The sequence below is a fragment of the Antechinus flavipes genome, chromosome 1 (assembly GCF_016432865.1).
Source record: "Antechinus flavipes isolate AdamAnt ecotype Samford, QLD, Australia chromosome 1, AdamAnt_v2, whole genome shotgun sequence".
Taxonomy (NCBI): Eukaryota; Metazoa; Chordata; class Mammalia; order Dasyuromorphia; family Dasyuridae; genus Antechinus; species Antechinus flavipes.
This window is the reverse complement of record NC_067398.1, coordinates 51463620-51482008: the sequence shown is the minus strand read 5'-3', so window position 1 is coordinate 51482008 and position 18389 is coordinate 51463620. Positions and strand designations below refer to the sequence as shown.

At 43.6% G+C, this 18389-nt stretch overlaps 1 protein-coding gene across 1 annotated transcript in view; it reads right to left on the bottom strand.

Annotated features, from left to right (window-relative positions):
- The window catches only part of SYN2 (synapsin II), a 262810-nt gene that overhangs the window by 9139 nt on the left and 235282 nt on the right, over nt 1–18389 (bottom strand). Inside the window, exon 11 of the mRNA XM_051982468.1 lies at nt 2691–2751. Within this exon, the coding sequence (XP_051838428.1) occupies nt 2691–2751 (61 nt within the window). The remainder of the gene's footprint in view (nt 1–2690; nt 2752–18389) is intronic.

The following is an 18389-nucleotide window of genomic DNA, read 5'->3' as shown; positions in this document are numbered from 1 at the left end:
TGTGTGTATACATACATATATATGTATACATACACAGAGACAAAAGGATAACTATGTTCTAAGGGACAGACCACTGGCCATACACAGTGACATCCAACCCATTTCCCACGGCATATAAATATACCATAAACTGAGAAAATAGGACAAGGGCCCTTATTGTAGTAATGTCTGTTGACTACTCATAGAAATGTAATACCAGTGGTCCAACTCATCCATTAGACTTGGGAATCCAAAAGAGGGGCCCTCAAGTGTAAATCACTGATTCTTGTGGCTCTGGGAGGGAAATATTATCATGGACCCCAAGGCCAAGCGGTTGGCATGAAGGCCTCAGGGACAACAGTATATTCTGTCAGAGGAGGTTCAACAGGTGGTCTGATGCTACTGTGCCTTGTCCCTAACCCTGTCAGAGGATGGAGAGTTGTTGGGGACGCTCCAGACAAGGCTTAGGTTATTGTAATATTGGTCTCATCCCTTACTTGGAGCTTGTTCCCATTGCTGAAACAGACTCATTAAAGCAACATCAGCAGCTATGGCTCTAGAGAAGTCTCTCTTCTCCCCTTTTGACTTTCTTCTAGAGGTGCTGGCCTTAATATGTACAAGCTCAAGTTTGAGCAGGAGGAGTTGACATAACAAGGTCTCATCTCCCAAAGGAAGAGGTCTCTCCCGGGATAGAACTCTTGGTCCGCTGTTCTTTTGGGGGGGTGATTAGGGATCTGAGGTGGGAAATGGGGGGCCAAGCCAAGGGCCCTCTTTCAGGCAGTGTAGCCACTCCAAAGAAGTGGGTTTGCTTTAGATTTGGTCTCATTTGGCAGTGCCCTGGGAGGCAGAGTGAATGAGTGAATGTATGCTGGGGGACTGCCTAGGTTTTCAACATTTTTTGTTGTTGTTTTTCAGTAAAGTGCTCATCTCCAGAGGCAGGGAGAGTTGGGGCATGGGGTAGGGTGAGGAAATATAGATTGGTCCCAGTTCCACAGAAGCCCACAGACCATCAACTCAGAAACAATGACAACAAAGAAGAATGACTTAGCGGAACCAAGATCCGCACACAGGAAACACTCACAATTTTGCTTGGATATTGCACGTCAGTTTTTTGAGTTTGGAGCTATAATTAGGTTAATGATAGAAAGAAGAGGAAAATAAAACAAAAGAAGGGAGAGGCTGTGGCAGAGAGAGGAGATATAGAATCAGTTTGTGGAAAGATTCTTGTCTTTATATCTCATTTCATCACTAAAAAAAAGGAAAGGAAAGGAAGAAAAGATGAGGAAAGAAAGAAATAGAGGAAGGGAGAAAGGAAAGGAGAGGAGGAAGGAAAGAAAGGAAGAAGGGAGGAAGGCATAGAGGAAGGAATAAAGGGAGAAAAGAAAAGGGAAGGGAGGGAGGAAGGAAAGAAAGAAAGAAAAAACAAAGAAAAAGGGAGAGGGAGGAAGGAAGGAAGGAAGAAGGAAAGAAGAACGGGGAAGGGAAGGAAGGAAGGAAGAAGGAAGGAAAGAAGAGAAGGAAAAAGGGAGGGAGGAAAGAATGGACAGTTGAAGGGAGGAAGAAAGAGAAATAAAGAAAGGGAAAGGTGGAGGAAGGTGGGGATAAAAGAAGTAATAGAAAGAAAGAAAGAAAGAAAGAAAGAAAGAAAGAGAAAGGAGAGAGGGAGGGAGGAAGGACAGAAGGAATGAATGAATGAAAAAAGGAAGGAAGGAAGGAAGAAGGGAAGGGAAAGAAGGAAGGAAGAGAAGGAGGGAAGGAGTAAAGAATGAAGGGACAGTTAAAGGGAGGAAGAAAGAAAGGGAGGGATGGAGGGAGGCAAGGATGAAGGAAGTAATAGAAAGAAAAAAAACAAAGAAAGAGAGAGAAAGAGAGAGAGAGAGGAAGGAAGAAGGGAGAGAATAAGGAAAGAAGGAAGGAAGGTAGAAAGGAAGAAGGAAAAAAGAAAAGAAAGAAATTATGGGTCAGAGATACTGAGGAACTTAAATCATGACAAATGTTTGCAAATGAAAAAAGGAGGAATGCCTTTGAAGTCAGTGGACAGAGATAGCGCAATTCGACCTTGAAAGTCTTTGAAACCTCTATCTACACTAGTCATGCAGAAAGAAAGAGAAGGCAGGGCTCACTAAATAGCTCACACACTCACAGAGGTAAGCAAAGGGGTTATCACTCAAAACCCGGGGCAGAGTGCGGGGAGTGGGCCTGGGGGAGTTGGGTTGGACATCCCGCTGTGTGTCCGCTCCCCACTTCCTCCAGTCTCCCACTGCTCCTGTGGCCCCTGATCATCTGGAATATTGTCCATGCATCCAGAGGATACAACCGCCTGGACTTGGGAGAGGCACAATGTTTTTGTGTTTTTTGTGGTCGCTTTTGTACACTGTTGACAAACAGCCCTGAATCACAAGTTATACAGAGAAACGTAAGTAAGCATTACAAGCACGGACAGGAACAAGTAAACATCCAGACCCAAGAGCTGATACTGCATAGGAAAAACACCCAGTCCAATCAGCAGAGAAAAAGAGCACTGAGATGGGATATGGGAAGGGGGTGCCTTTTTTTTTTCCTTTTCACTTTCCTTCTCTTTCATTTTTTTTCATTTTTTGGCTTGAAATTTCTGCTTTGAAAGGAGGATGTACTAGCAAACACTTAGGAAGCCTGGACCTGTTTGGGCCCTACTGCAATGCCATTACAGTCGAGAATATACTGTAAACAACCTTGAGGGGTGGGGCGTTGGGGGGGTGTCTTGCTCAAATCCGGATCCTTCAAGGTCCCACTCTGAAAGACAAAAAGTTGAGATAAATTAAAAATCACCACCATGAACCCCCGATGTCACCCCCGAGAACCCCAAAGCTCCCTCTTTGGCCCTCCCTTCTCCATATGTTCAAAAGGCCTTTGGAATGTTGATGGATCATGAGTTGAGGAGGTTTATGGTCTGGGTAATAATTCCCTCTCCCAATTTTTCAACCTTTAGATTTTTGCCCATCTTAGGGCCATCAGTCCTCTTAGCCCCGTCTAATTTCTTTTCTTCTCTTGAGGGTATTTCTTCATTTTTTCCAGTGTCGGGAGCAGGTTGGACTCCCCTGTTTCTTCTAGTGCTAACCCTGCAACCTAGGAACCCACAAACCTCCTAGCACAACCTGAAGGGAGGAGAGCACTATATGTGTCAAACCCCAGATAGACCTAGCATTTCAGAATTGGGCCTGGCTCCCCAACTCTGGGCTCATCTGGGGAAAGGGGAAACAGGTTAGGGATCAAGTTGATTGAAGACTCCCTGGGAAAGACACCTGAAGCCCAAATTATTGGGAATGGTTATTTGTTCCTAGGTTCCTCAGGCTTTTAAGCTTGTTAAAAAAAAAAAATGCTCAAGGCCATGTTGCTCTGTTGGACTACTACTTTATCCAAAGACTGCAGATCTGCTTGGAATTCTGATTGATTTTTAGCAGGGCCAAAGGTCCTATTTTACGTTAGGACTGGTGACTCCAGTCCTAAGAGAAGGAAGGAGGGAAAAAGGAAAAGGAAGGAAGGAACAAAGGAAGCAAGAAATGAAGGAAGGAAAGAGGAAAGAAGAAGGAAGGAAAGAAGAAATGAAAGGAGGGAGGGAGGAAGGAAGGAAGGAGAAAGAGAGGACCTGGAAAAGGGACCGTCCTCTGGATATATGATAGACGAATGTTCCAACAATGAAAGATAAAAGAGTGTGGTTTTGTACCCTGGACCTGTAAGTAAAATGTGGTTTCTTCCTTCAGCATCCTGAAGATATACAGGACCTGCTTATGAATCCACCTACTTTTTCTTGCCCAGTTCTGTCTTCCCTTGCCTATTCTTCTCTCCCTGTGTCTCGAACTTTGGATCAATCATCTCTCTGTATCTCTCTGTCTCTGTCAGTTTGTATCTTTCTCTGTCTCTGTGTCTCTGTTTCTCTTCTCTTCTCTCTGTCTCTGTGTTTGTGTCTGTGTCTCTCTGTGTGTCTGTGTCTCTCTGTGTGTCTGTCTCTGTCTGTCTCTCTCTCCCTTCTTTCTGTCTTCCTCTTTCTTTTTCTTCTTGCCATCCTACAAAAATCTTCTCTCAAGATCGTAAGACCTGGAAAGGGTGTGATAAACATATCCACACTAGGGAGTTAATAATTGTTTAACTTTTCAACTTATTCTCATTTGAAGGAATATTTTGTTGTTGTTGCTGTTTAATCATTTTTCAGTGGTGTCTGATTCTGTAACCCCATTTGAGGTTTCCTTGGCAAAGATACTGGAATGGTTTATCATTCCCTTTTCCATCCAGATCATTTTACAGATGAGGAAACTGAGATAAATAAAGTTAAGTGACATGTCCAGGGCCACATAGCTAGTAAGTCTCTGGGATTGGATTTCAATTCAGGTATTCCTGACTCCAGGCTTGTGTATTCACAGCACCACTTAGTTACCCATACTATATGATATCATATTGTATTATCTAATGCTATCCTATGCTATGCTATATTGTCCTATACTATACACACACTAAACACCATACCATATCATATTATACCATACTCTATTATACTACACTATGCTATACTGTACTATATTATATTATACAATACAATATGATATTACACTGTACTATACCATATTATACTATACTACACTATGCTATACTATACAATATTACACTATACTATACTATATTATACGACACAATACAATACAATATTACACTATACTATAGTATACTATACAATACAATATTACACTATACTATATTATATGATACAATATTACACTATAATATTACACTATACTATATTATATGATACAATATTACACTACACTACTATACTATACTATACAATGCTATATTATATTTACTATACTACACAATATTATACTATACTATATAATACAATAATATACTATACTATACTATTGCCATATATTACATATTACATTATACCATACAGGCCAAAGCAAGCAACCAACCACTCTAACAATCATGATAAGGACACACAAACTTGACTCTGAGGTCCTTGGTCTGAAATGAGTTTCTTCCCAAACATTAAAGTCAAGACAATGTCTACCCCCCGCCTCCTGCCAATTCAGGGGATCAATCTTCCCTCAAAGATCTTCCATATTCACTTTCTCCTCTCTATCACACTGGAGGCTGGACCCTCATCATGTCACACATGGATAAGTTTGTCCATCCATCTAGATGGCCTCTGCTTCCAGCCTCTCTCCAACTAATCCATTCTAACAGCTAACTCTTCCTTAAACATCTTCCTCATTATGTGACTCCTCCACTTATAAGCCTAAGTGGTGCCCTAATGCTTTTCACTCCAAATCCAAATTCTTTGCCCTTATTTTCAAGGCTTTATAAATCTTCACCAGAGCCCCAAATCTTACTGCTTCCCAACACACACCTTCACTACGGATGAAATCATCGGTGTTCTTGAGGAAGCATGGAACTTTGATTTTTCTATCTGCTTTTCTATTCATTTTGATCTTCCTTGTTTAGTGACATCTCAAAATGAGGGAGCTGGACCAGGTAATTGCTGAGGTCTTCTCTAGCACCAACATTCTCTGTTCTCTGTTCTAAGGTCCTCTTTGTTTCAGGCATTCTAAAGTTCTATAAGTAGGATGCCCTCTCTTCCTTTCTACTGAGCTAAATTTTATTCTTTCCCCAAACCTCAATAAAATTCCCCTATAGCCAGGAAGCCTTCCCTTCCACTTAGTTCAAAATGATTATTCTTTATAGTATCTCCTCTAAATTCCTTATAGTCCATTACACACACACACACACCCCACAAACTAGATTTGTAATCAATATAAGTAAGATTTTGTAACAATGCTACTCAAGGATAGAATGGCTTGCTTTGGGAAATGGCCCAATAACTAGTCATCAGTAATGAGGGAATTCCAGCATTTAGAGCAAAGAAAGACCAGATCATCCCCCAAATTCCTCTCACCTTTTAGATTCTATGATTTGATCTTTTGCATATGGTCTGACTTTTTCTAGTTATCTTCTGCACAAGGTCTTATCTCGCCATATTATATATTATAAGCTCCCTGAGAGCACATATCATCAGTCATTTTTCTAATCTGAAGGAAGAAGTCTATATGATCCACTGGAAGAAGTTGAGGGGGTTTTCTGAGTTGGTTTCTTCTTTCAGGGGAGGGAAGTCCCTTGTCTGGAGAGAGTTTTAGCTCCTGCAGAATAGAGATTGTCTCATGCTTCATCTTTTTATCTCCAGTTTCTAGGCACGTAGGTAGCTTAATAAATATTCTCTGATTGATTATGGTACATAGCTTAATAAGTATTTTTGATTGATTTTTGTATTTAGTTTAATAAATATTTTTGATTGATTATGTAGATAACTTAATAGATATTTTGGATTGATTATTTTTGGCCCATAGTGAATGTTTAATATGATTTTTCATTCATTTCATTCCATTCCAAGACTTTCGAGGTTATTTGAATCATAATAGGTCTAAAGGAGATTTTGAAGGATAATACACAAGAAGGTTGAAAAGACTTCAGACAATGGAAGCTGGAATTATCTCAGACTTCAATCTCTCAGTCAAACAAACTTTGGGTATGGGTGAGGGGCTTCAAAGAAATTGAGAGATTGCCCAAGTTCATACAGCTTAGGTGCTGGAAGGGCAGAGTCAGTCACAGATCGGGATTTAGAACACCGGGCTTGCCCTTTCAGCTGTGTCCAAGTCAGTCTGTGAGAACAGATCTCCTACTATGCAGCCCCAAGTCATTTGAATTCCAAGGCTTCAAACTATACATTCCAAGGGCAGTGGTCAAGAAAAAGGGCTGTGGCCCCTTTCAGGTGGCTTTTTGGTATTTCCCAGAAATGGGGAGGATATGTGACAAATACATGGCTAGTCTTCCCATGGCCCTAAAAGGGATATTGGAGTTCAGCAAAGTCCTTGCCTGGAAGCACTGACCCTTTCATGGGGTCGTGAGTTGTCATCCGCAAGGGCCTTCTGCCAGCGTGGAAAGTGTGGGTTTGTCTCTTGTCTCCCACCTATTTTTCCTTTTGGTATCTTTCTCCTCTCTTAGCAAGATCTCCCCCTAATGCCAATCTCCCCAAGATGTCCATCTCCCCTGATGCTCGTCCCCCCAAGTGCTCTTCTCCCCTGATTTCATCTCCCCCAGATGTCTATCTTTGCTGCTGTGGACCAATTAATCTCTACCTGAGTGTTGTCTGATGAGATCTTTAATTATTTCCTCTCTCAGAGAATAAATATTTTCAGGGAAGAAGGGACCCAGAAGCATGAGGGTAACTTCTATTTAACTACATTATACATATTTGTATTGATTGTATATTTATGTCATCTACACTATATGTGCTCATCTCTATCATAGAATGTAACAAAAAACAACAAGAAACAATGATTAAGTGCTTACTAATTGCCAGGCATTGTACTCTGTGCTGTGGATACCAAGAGAGGCAAGTGTGTCCTGTGAGGAGGAATTGTTTTCTTCACTGCTTTTGCATTCCCAGCACTGGGCACAATGCCCAACATTTAGAGGACACTGTCAATGGTTCACATGAGCAAGGGATAGAATTTTATCAGTAGAAATGACCCAGAACAAGAGGCAAGACTGCCTGTCCTGCTGTGGCTCCCCAAAGATCATGGAGCTTTCCCATCTTCAGTTGAATCTTTCCATTTTGTGTTATCTTGGAGAACAGGGAATGGATCTATTTGTATCTCCAGTGCTTTGCACATTGTAAACACTTAACAAAGGATTTTTCGCTCATTAAGGAATATTTTCTTAATTGATTGAGGCTCAACATGAGGAAAACTATTCTAATTCTAAGAATTAGAGCTGGAGCACAGAGCTCAACTTTATTACTTTAGAAAGAAACTTGTAGCAGTACAAGTCAGAGGGGTTCATTGTCAAGATCACATGGGGAATAAGCATCAGAACTGTCCAGTTCTGCCCCATAAAATTACTGAGCTTGCTAAGTGAGACAGAGTGCTGTCCAGAGATGTTCAGGTTAAAATGGGAGGTTAGGAGGGGCAGCTGGATGGCACAGTGGGAATAATCTTTGGTGCTTAACACTTACTGTGTAACCCTAAATAAGTTACTTAACCCCAATTGCTTCTGAAAGAAAGAAAGAAAAAGAAAGAAGGAAGGAAGGAAGGAAGGAAGGAAGGAAGGAAGGAAGGAAGGAAGGAAGGAAGGAAGGAAGGAAGAAGGAAGGAAGGAAGAAGGAAGAAGAAAGAAAGAAGGAAGGGAGGGAGGGAGGGAGGAAGAAAGAAAGAAAAAAAGAAAGAAAGAAAGAAGAAAGAAAAAAAGAAAGAAAGAAAGGAAGAAAGAAGGAAGGAAGGAAGGAAGGAAGGAAGGAAGGAAGAAAGAAAAAAAAAGAAAGAAAGAAAGAAAGAAAGAAAGAAAAGAAAGAAAGAAGAAAAAGAAAGAAAAGAAAGAAAGGAAGGAAGGAAGGAAGGAAGGAAGGAAGGAAGGAAGGAAGGAAGGAAGGAAGGAAGGAAGGAAGGAGGGAGGGAGGAGGAAGAAAGAAGAAAAAAAAGAAAGAAAGAAAGAAAGAAAGAAAAAAAGAAAGAAAGAAAGAAGGAAGGAAGGAAGGAAGGAAGGAAGGAAGGAAGGAAGGAAGGAAGGAAGGAAGGAAGGAAGGAAGGAAGGAAGGAGGGAGGGAGGGAGGGAGGGAGGGAGGGAGGGAGAAAGAAAGAAAGAAAGAAAGAAAGAAAAGGTGGGAAATGAAACTAGAAATTTTAAGATCATTGATGCTGAGTGGCAAGGGGTCTCAGAGTCATATTATGCCTTTTAGAGAGGGGAAAACTGAGACAAGTGGCTGGCCCAAGATAAAGGTGGTAGATAAGCTGAATTTCACCTTCAGTTCTTTCCCAAGCTTCCTGCCATTTCCCTGTTTAAAGGTCTCTTTAACCAGGAAAGTCTACACTCTTCATGTTGCAAGGAATAAAGTTGTAACAAAAAGACAATGTGTTGTTCCTGAATGGTCAGGTCTTGGTTTCTTAACCTTAACAATGAGTTGAACTCAGAGATCACCTCTTTCTAGGTCTAAAGCTGGCTGACTAAGAGGCAGTAGAATTTCAGGTAGTAATAGCCCCTATTTACAAAGCTGGGAAGAAGGGGCAGGCTGCTGGTTATAAAATGCATTTTTTTTTCCTTTTTTTTTTTTTTAACAAGAGCCTTTTGCGGTAGATAAAGGCCAATATCTTTAGCTCTAGTTTACAGATGAGGGATCTTGGGCTCAGAGAGCTTCTGCCTTGCCTGGGGGTTACATAGAGGAATTCAGATTCAGGACTCCTGACTTCAGGACAATTGAAATAAGCATTTATTAAATACCTACTATATGTTGGAGAGAGCTAGAATGAATAGAATCTCTGTCTGGAGACAGGAAAAGCAGAATTCAAATTCAGCCTCAGACACTCCCTAGCAGTGTGATCCTGGCCAAGTTGGTGCCCTCCCTCAACCTCAGTTTCCCCAGCTATACAATGAGGGAGCCGTACTAGCTGGCCCTAACTCTCAAGGCCTGAGCCCTTTCTGAGACCCCTGGTCACTCTACTCTATCGCTGTTCTAGTTTTCCTTTGGCCTCTGACACTGAAGACAGGCTTGGAGGTGAGGGGTTGGGGGACAGAAGGCCCTGAGTACGGGCTGAGATCATGAGCTCCTTTCTAATCCCCAAACGGGGAATGTCAGGGCAGCCAAAGAGTCAGAGCCTGGGAATGGCCAGGCTGGGGAGCTGCCGGCCTCCCCTGGGCTCCATCAGGCCTGTGTCCTGGAGGTTTCTGGGGGGGCAGAGAGGGGGGAGCATTCCTCAGAGGGCCGGTCATTGCCAGGCCGAGACTTTCTGGCTCCTTTCTCCTTCTCTCTGCTTTGGGCTTCTCCCCTCTGGGCTTTGGCTTCCTCAAGGTTCTATCTTTGGTCCCAGGGATGCCTGAGAACATCAATTCCTGGGGAGCACATCTCCCTCCCTGCATCCCTCCTGGAGACAACAGTCCAAGGGTAGTTTGGACAGTGGGAATGAGAATTTCCATCCTGGCTCCATTCCCCATGCTCTGGATCCAGGACAAAAGGTGGGGCATTATGTCCAGGATGCAGAGAATGCCATAATGGGACCAGAGAGAAGGTATTTGGGTTAGAGAGCATGGGATTGCAGACGTAGAACTAGAAAAGACCTCAGAGCCATCTTAGGCTAACCCCTTCATTTTGTAGGTGACTCCCAGGCAGGGTAGGCAGCTTTCCTAAGATCACACAACATGGCAGGTCGGGTTTGGACTCAGATCCTCCAAAACTAATGCTCTTTCCAAAGTACCACATTCTACTGGGGAAGGGCAGAGGAGCAACAATTCATTTCCTAGCAGATGTATGATTATCTCGAGTCCCAAAGGCAAAATTGATGAGGAAAACCAGGGGATACATGCATAATCTGGAGCCCAGCTAAGTAGGTAGTAGTCTACATTCAGAGGTTAATTAAAGCCTGGTTTGTCTATAGGTTGAAGGTCAGGATTCAGAGGTGTGAGTCAGGCAGGAAGGCCTAAGGAAAACAGAATAGAACCCAACAAGCACAGGAGGCAAGGTTGGGGGTCAGATTTTCAGCCAAGGCCCAAGGAAACAGGTGGGCAATGTCATGTAGCATCTTGGGATGTGCACCAGGCAGGCCAGGCCATAGACCAGCAGGACCAGGGACAAAAGCTGGATGCCCTCTGGCCCCACTTCTAAATAGCCTTCCTGGTGTGGGCAGCCCTGGCAGATCGGTGATGGCTGTCAGAGTGAGACAGGGATGCGGGAGCCCTAGAGATCAGAGCAGAGATCGACAGTCTCCCGGGAGCTCTGAGCAATTCTAATGGCAGAGGGGAAGGGCAAAACTGAAGAGTCAGCAAAGTGTAAATTGGCACCTTCCCGCCTCCCTTCCCAGACCTTCTGGAGCATCCTGCATCCCGTTCTCCAGGGTCCTGCTTTCAGGGACTGAAGTCTTAGCTCCTAATGGCTCAAGGTGTTTCCTCTTTCAGCATTATTCGCATTTTTGAGAAGGCCCCCTAAAGCCTCAGACCCAAAGGAATGAATTTCTAATAGTGGAATTGCAGACCCTTTGAAAGGAAATGGGGGAGATAACTTTGGCTGCTGGGCCTGGAGCCATCTGGTATTATGCCAACCCTGATGGGGGCTCTGGTATCCAGAGGGTCACAGCTGGGCTCTCAACAGAAGCAGAGGTAAAGTGTGGGAGCTGTTCAATCTACCACACCTACACTCCAAAACTAAAATAACCAGAGACTTGAGAGGATGTTCTCAGAGAGGAAAGGCAAAATTTCCTTTCTCCTAGAGGGAAGGGTTTCTGCCTTTCCAAGCCTATTGGACACAAGAAACATGGTAATATTTTCTATAGATTGGGGGGCAAAGAGAGGGGGACCCAAGAAAAGGGGGTGTCACAGATTGTCTTGAAGGGTCCCCCAGAAAGAAGAGATAGTCCGTATTAGTAAAAGCAACCCTCCCAGACCTGGGTAGAGCTCTGCCTTGTTAATTAAATTATGGCTGAAATAGAAGGTCTCTAAGACCTGGAGTTTCCTAAATATTATAAGTGAGAGCTCTAGACCCAGGATTTCCAAGAGAGGGCCTTCATCTTCCAGCCTCAATCAGAATTTCCTCCCGTAGATCTGAGGACTGGAAAACAGGAGCTTAGATGTTGGTCCATGAATTCACTGTGTCACATCAAGCATTTAATCCTCAGTTTCCTCATTTGTAAAGTGATTGGGTTTGGATGAAATAATTTGGTCATAAGACCCCAAAAATTTAGAGCTGGAACAGTATTCCTTGTATTCCCAGTGCTTAGCCCAGAGCCCGGCACCCGAGAGACGCTTACAGTGAGGAGACTGACTTTGAGATCCCTGGCCTGACTCCTTCCCTTTGCAGGAGAGGAAACCAGACGAGTGACTTGAGAGTAAGGTGTGATCTTGGACACTTTTCAAGCCGGGAGCGGAGCTGGGATTGGAATCCAGACCTCCGGACTCCCTTGGTGGTCACATGTGCTCCCAGGCCCTTCCGGCCTTCTCTAATCATTTAGGACTCGAGGCTCGCTGACTGAAGCTGCTCATGGAAACTATGAACTTTTCAGTGCTCCCCAGGGGATGCAGGAGGGGAAGGGGACCCAGCTTCCAGCCAAAGAGACTGGGTAGGAAACGAGTTTCCATCAGCCCACCAGGGCTGAGGGAGTGGGGCTGGGGGCGGAGGGGGGGCCACGGCAGAGATCGGCCCTTCTCCTGCAATTATCAGCAATCAAGGCCGGCCGGAGGGGGAGGCTCACTTGTCTCGATCCTATCTGAGGTCCCGGCAGGACGCTGGGCCCAGCCGCGCTGACGGAGGAAGGAAAGACGCGGAGTGAGTCAACTGCTGAGTCTTGGGAGGAAGCCAGATGCCCCCTCCCCTCCCCACCCCACCCATTCCAATCCTAAAGGAAGGGCCCTGTGCTGGCTCAGCAGTATTCAAGGCAGGAAATTGGGAAAGGGTCCCAGGGTCTGGCCCGGGAAAAAGGCCGGGCTCCTGGCCTGACACTGAGGCCGGACCTTTCCGACTAGCTGCCTCCCAGAGTCCTGGCCTCCCCCGGGCCCAGGACCCTGGGGAGAGGGAGGCAGAGTGAAAGATGCCATCTGAAGATTGCAGGTTCAACTCTAGCAAAAGGGATCGCGGCTCTGGCAAGTTCTCAAGGTCCGCCTGGGCTCCAGGCTCTGGTTGCTGGCTCTCCCTGAGCATGTACAGCCCCAACTCTCTGGATAAGCCAGTCCCTCTGGGGTCCTGACACTGGCCTCCACCTCTTCCTCCTATTCCTCCTCTTCTCTTCCTCCTCTTCCTCCTTTTACTCCTCTCCTCCTCCTCCTCTTTCTTCCTTCCCTTCTCCTCTTCCTAGTTTTCTTCCTCTTCTCCTCTTTCTTTTCATCCTCTACTCTTCCTCCTCCTCTTCTCCTGTTCTCCATCTCCTTTTTTTCCTTTTCCTTCTCCTCTTCTCTTTCTTCTCTTCCCCTTCAACTTTTCATTCATCTATTTTTCCTTACCTTCCCCTTCTACTCTTCCTTTTCCTTCTCTTCTCTTCCTCTTCCTGTTCTTCTTTTCCTCTTCTCCTCTTTTTTCCTTCTGTTCTCCTCTTCCTCTTTTCCTCTTCCTCCTTCTCTTCTTCTCCTCCTCTCTTTCTCCTTTTCCTCCTCTTCTCTTCCTTCTCTTCCCCTTTTCCTTTTTCTTCTTCTCTTTTTTCCTTTTTCTCTTCTCCTTTTCCTCTTCCTTCTCCTCCTGTTTCTCCTCTTCTTCTCCTCTTCTCTTCCTTCTCATACTCTTCTATTCCTTCTCTTCCTCCTCTCCTCTTCCTTCTCATACTCTTCTATTCTTTCTCTTCCTCCTCCTCTCCTCTTCCTCCTTTTCTTCCTCTCCTCCTCTTCTTTTCCTCTTCTCTTCCTTTTCTTCCTCTTCCTTTGTTCTTCCTACTCCTCTTCTCTTCCTCTTCTCCTCCCCCTCTTCCTCCTTTTTCCTATTCTCTTCCTTTTCTTCTTCCTTCTTTCCTCTCTGTCCTCTTCTTTCTCTTCCTCTTCTCCTCCTCCTCTTCTCCTTTTCCTCTTCTCCCTCCTCCTCCTTCTCTCCTCCCTCCTCTTTCTTCTTTTCCTCAGGACTTTGTAACTTCTGGTGCCCCCAGAAGTCTTATCTAAGGGTCCAGCTCAGGATATCTCCCTTGGGACACTCAGAATAGTATTTGGATGACCAAAGGTCTATCAGGACATCCTACCTGCTGTCCTAAGACTCTAGCTGAAGCAGAGAAATTGCTACATGTGCTTGAATTTTGCCTTTGGTACCAACTCTGTGCTCAGGGGTTTTAACGTCTCTGACCCTTATTTTTCTGATCTGCAAGATGGAATTAATAGTATATCCCATAAGGTTATTGTGAGGAGGAAATGAAATAATTTAATGTTTTACAAACATCTGAGCAATTTATGAGGCATACCAAAAGTCATTTTTCAGATATTAAAGATATTAAAGAATTCTGGGACGTGCCATATAAATGTCAGTTATTATTATCAACATTCTTCAGAGACTTTTATGGGGGGAAAGGCTACCCCTTTTATAAATTGAAGGCCCCCATATATGGCCAATAAGTGAATACACAGTATGTAGCTGTGCATCTCCTTATAGGGATACTCTTCACTCCTCCAAAACTTTTCTCAGGTTGCTCATATTCCTGCCTGAAATTCTAACATTAGGAATTCATTTCTTTGACTCTTAAATTTTTTTGACTTCTGAGAATCCCTTAGGAAACTGAAAATACTCCTTTAAGGAAAAACAACATGACACATTGGGGAAGGGATTGGGTTGGGACATGTGCTGGAATTCCCTCTGCTACTAATTGTGTGACATTGGACAAAACCCTAAATCTTACCAGACCTCAGTTTTCTCATCTGTAAAATGAGCCTATATTCAACAACCAGTAGGGGGATGTGATTTCTATTCTTTCACATGGAAAAGCCATTTTTATGAGATATCAGAAAGAGTGAAATCCAAGGACTTCTTTTCTGTTATTCTCCCCTAGAGTAAGCTTGGGTGCCATTTAACTTCTTTCGGAGAGAGTGGGAATAGATAAGGACTTGGGATTCAGAGGTTCAGAGCTCCAGAGCTAGGAGGGAGCCTCAGAGACCATCTGGACCATCTCCTTCTTTTAAAGAGTAAGAACTTGAGGACCTAGGAATTAAGGTGACATGGCCAAGGGTAGATGGGTGCTGAATATCAGAAGCAAGATCTGAACTCAGATTCTCATAATATACCAGATCTAGTACAAATATCTTTCCTGGAAGAGGGCTTTAGGGGAAGGACCCTGCCAACTCTAAAATCCTCTGTTCTGTTACCTGAGAAAACTGAGGGGTAGCTGGTCAGAGCAGGAGTGAGGGGGTGAGAGAGAGCCTGGGGAAGGGCAAACTTAGTCATAAGGATGGAAATTTAAGAGAAGCAAGCTGACACCAATGTTGGCCACCAGGTGTCAGTGTCACGCTGAGAATGGAAGGCTCTAGGTCTTGTTCCCTTCAGAAATGAAGGGGTGGGGGGCGTTAATCCACACTAAAGTGTGAGTTGATAAGGGATCAGCCATTCAGAAGGGACCTCAGAGGACATCTGGGACATCTAACCCTCCCCCTCTGACCCTCTTCCCATTTAACAAATGAGGAAACTGAGAGGTAAAGATCGCAGGATTATTAACCAGATGAATCAGAATTTGAACTCAGATCTTTGGGTACCATGCTGTCTTACTTAAAATATTCATCCTCCCCGAGGGGTTCAAATTTTATGTTAATGATAATAATTAGTAATTTGCAAAGTGTTCTAGGTACATTATCTTATTTGAGATAATTTTCCCAAACTTCAGAGCCTCCAAGACCCAAAGGATGAAGGTAGGATTTCAGGCATGTGACAGGCAATAGGGAAAACATCTGCCTGATATCCTCAAGTATGGAAAAGGAATAATGATTTCTATAGCATCTATGATTACAAATATCTTATTTGATCTTTACTACAATCCTGCCAGGCAGATGCTCTTGTGATCTCCATTTTACAAATGAGGAAACTGAGGCAAACAGATATTTAGGGGACATATACCCACTGTAGGGTGACTTCTGGCCCCAATTCTGCCCTTTTCCCAGATGCGATGGCAGGAAGGAGGGGAGAAATAGTTTCCATCTCAGCCTAAGAGGTCTATTATAAATGGCCATGTGAGAGGAGCCAGGTGGTCTAAGTACCTGCCACTGTGAAAACATTAGAACGGGATGGAGGTGGAGGGGATCCTCCAAAGTCACTCAGTCCAATTCTCTTATTTTAAACATAGCAAAAACAGCAATGATAAATATTAACAACAATACCTGTCTGCAAAACACTTTAAAAATTAAATTTAAATAAATAAATTCCAAAGACCTGAGACCAAGAAATGTTAACAGACACCCTAAAGTCACAGAGGGACTGAGTGACAGAACTCAGCCCACGGCCTTTCTCAATATGGCTCCAAGATCATGAAATCTAACTATAGGCCAGCCCCCCCACCCCCTTTAAAGAAAGAAAGTCTTTTCATCACTTCTAGTTAAGTACAATGCTGTAATAATAGGCTTGCCTCTCTTAGAAGCAATTAAGCTTTGTTCTCCTAATTGCCCTGCTGTAATTTTCTAATGACTAACATCTTATGGAATGGATTTTCAGCTCTTTGGCAAGAGGTACATTTGTAAGAAAAGGCCAACTAGAGGTTGGCCAAGGTGTAGTGAACCTGGAAGACTTTCTGAGCCAGTGTCAGAGAGCCAGGAGGGTCTGCTCACAGTATGGTGAGTATCAGGAAGGTAATACCGCTGTGAGCATGGAGGGCTGGTTCAGAGGTCTGGAGAACCTGGGCACCCAATCAATACCAGCTGCCCAAACCTGGTCATGGGTACTCCCTATGGCACCTCCTTTATATAGGGTCTTGATTAAAGGCAATGATCCACATAAATGGGGCTAGAAAAGAGCCCATAGAATCCCAAAATTGGGAGTTTACTCCTTTAAATGCCAAAACTTGAACTTTAGGTCACAGAGACATAAGGTCATAGGATATAGATGGGAAAGGAGCGTCAGAAAACATTGAACCCCCAGTTTTTTTATTTTACAGAAAAGAAGCAGCCATGGCATCTTGGTGCAGGAAACTTGGACACACTCTGTTCCAAAGTCTTTCATTTTACAGAAGAAGAAACTGAGGAAGCAAGGGGATTGTGCTGGATTGGACATTATGTAGTCCTGGGTTTAAATCCCACCCTACACCCTTACTAGCAATATAAGCCTGGGCAAATGATTTACCTCTTGGAGTCTCCATCTTCGTAAGAATAAAGGATTGAAGTTAATGACCTCTATGGTCCTTCTCACATCCAAATTTATGGTTCTATGAAGCTCAGCAGGTGAAGTGACCCAGTTAATGTTGCATTTAATTTAATTTACTTAATCACTTAATTAGGGCAAGGTGGAAGTCAGGATGGTGAAATGGACAGAAAGCTGACTTAAAGTAGAGAAAACTCCTGTTCAAATCCCACTGACATGTACTGGCCATGTGATCCCTCATAAGTCACTGACCAATCTTTTTAATGTAAGTACTTAAGGTTACAGAGTCCCTGCCAATCTGCATGGGTAGAAAGTTTCCTTACTCAGAATCCCTACAACAAACCAATTCTCAAGTTGCTATCCATAAAAAACTACTTTTATAAAAAATATCCATAAAAATATGGATCTACGTAAAAATATCTAAGTATTTGAAATTAGAGTTGAAAAAAAAGCTTTTCCCTGTCTTTGAGGAGTTTATATTTTATGGCAGGGAGAGAACTTGAGGACAGATAAATAAATGTAATTGAAATGCATGAATAATATAACATCATGTGATATAACAGCATTTCTAAGTTCCATTCTGACACTTAGGGTGGCAAGGTGCAAACTCTTTGAAGACAGCAATTAGATCACTTGTGTATTTTTATCCTGAAGGCTTAGCACAGTATCTACCCCACAGCATGGATTTAATGCCTATTGATTGATTGGATGATAGACACTTTGTTAACAGAATCGGTTTCTCCCCTCTTTGACATATAACAATAGCCCTACCTGCTGAATGACACCTGAAATCCCTTTCAAGGGAATAAAGTCTCTCATTCTGTAGGAGTAACCTAAATGCAAAGCAGACACCAGAGGTGTAACTTGATGGAATATATGGAGCTTTTCTTAAGCTCATGCTTGGACAGGTGTACTCCAGGTATCTGAAGGAGGAATGGGATGCTGCAAGGAAGAGTAGAGGGGTTGCTGGGGGCTGCCATATTTGGATAATGTCCAATTGTGTCAGAGCTCAGTTGGCCTTGGGAGCTCAGAGCTGTGTTCTTGGCTGGCCACCAGCAACCCTTTTTTCTTGAATATTGCTTTTCTAGATGGTTTCCTAGAAGATGGTTCTAGCTCTAAAGAAGTGTCATTGTTTCCTATCACTGTCCCTGCCAATGGCCTGAAGCTCAGAGGAGGAGGAGACATCTTAGCATATGTGTGAACCATTTCCCAGAAGCCTTTTCCCCTGAAGAAAGCATCTTTGGGCATGTGAAGGTCTGCTCTGGGACACTCAACACTGGCAACTCATGAAGCAACAGAAGGTCTCTACTCACTACTCACCTAGAGAGGGTTTGGGAAGGGTCAGAGGCTTCTTTAGGAAAGAGGAGATTGTGTGGTTTAGGTTTCTACTTTCCATCCTTAAACCACCAGAGTTGTCCCTTCCCTCTTAGAACTTACCAAATCATCCCAGCCAATGGGAGATTCAAATCCCCCCGGTTCTCTGAATTAAGGCGTGGGGAACATCTGGCCTGTGGTCCATGTGGTCCATGAACACAGGAGTGGGGAACATCTGGCCTGTGGTCCATGAAATCATTTGGTCTGGCCCTACCAAGGCAACCTC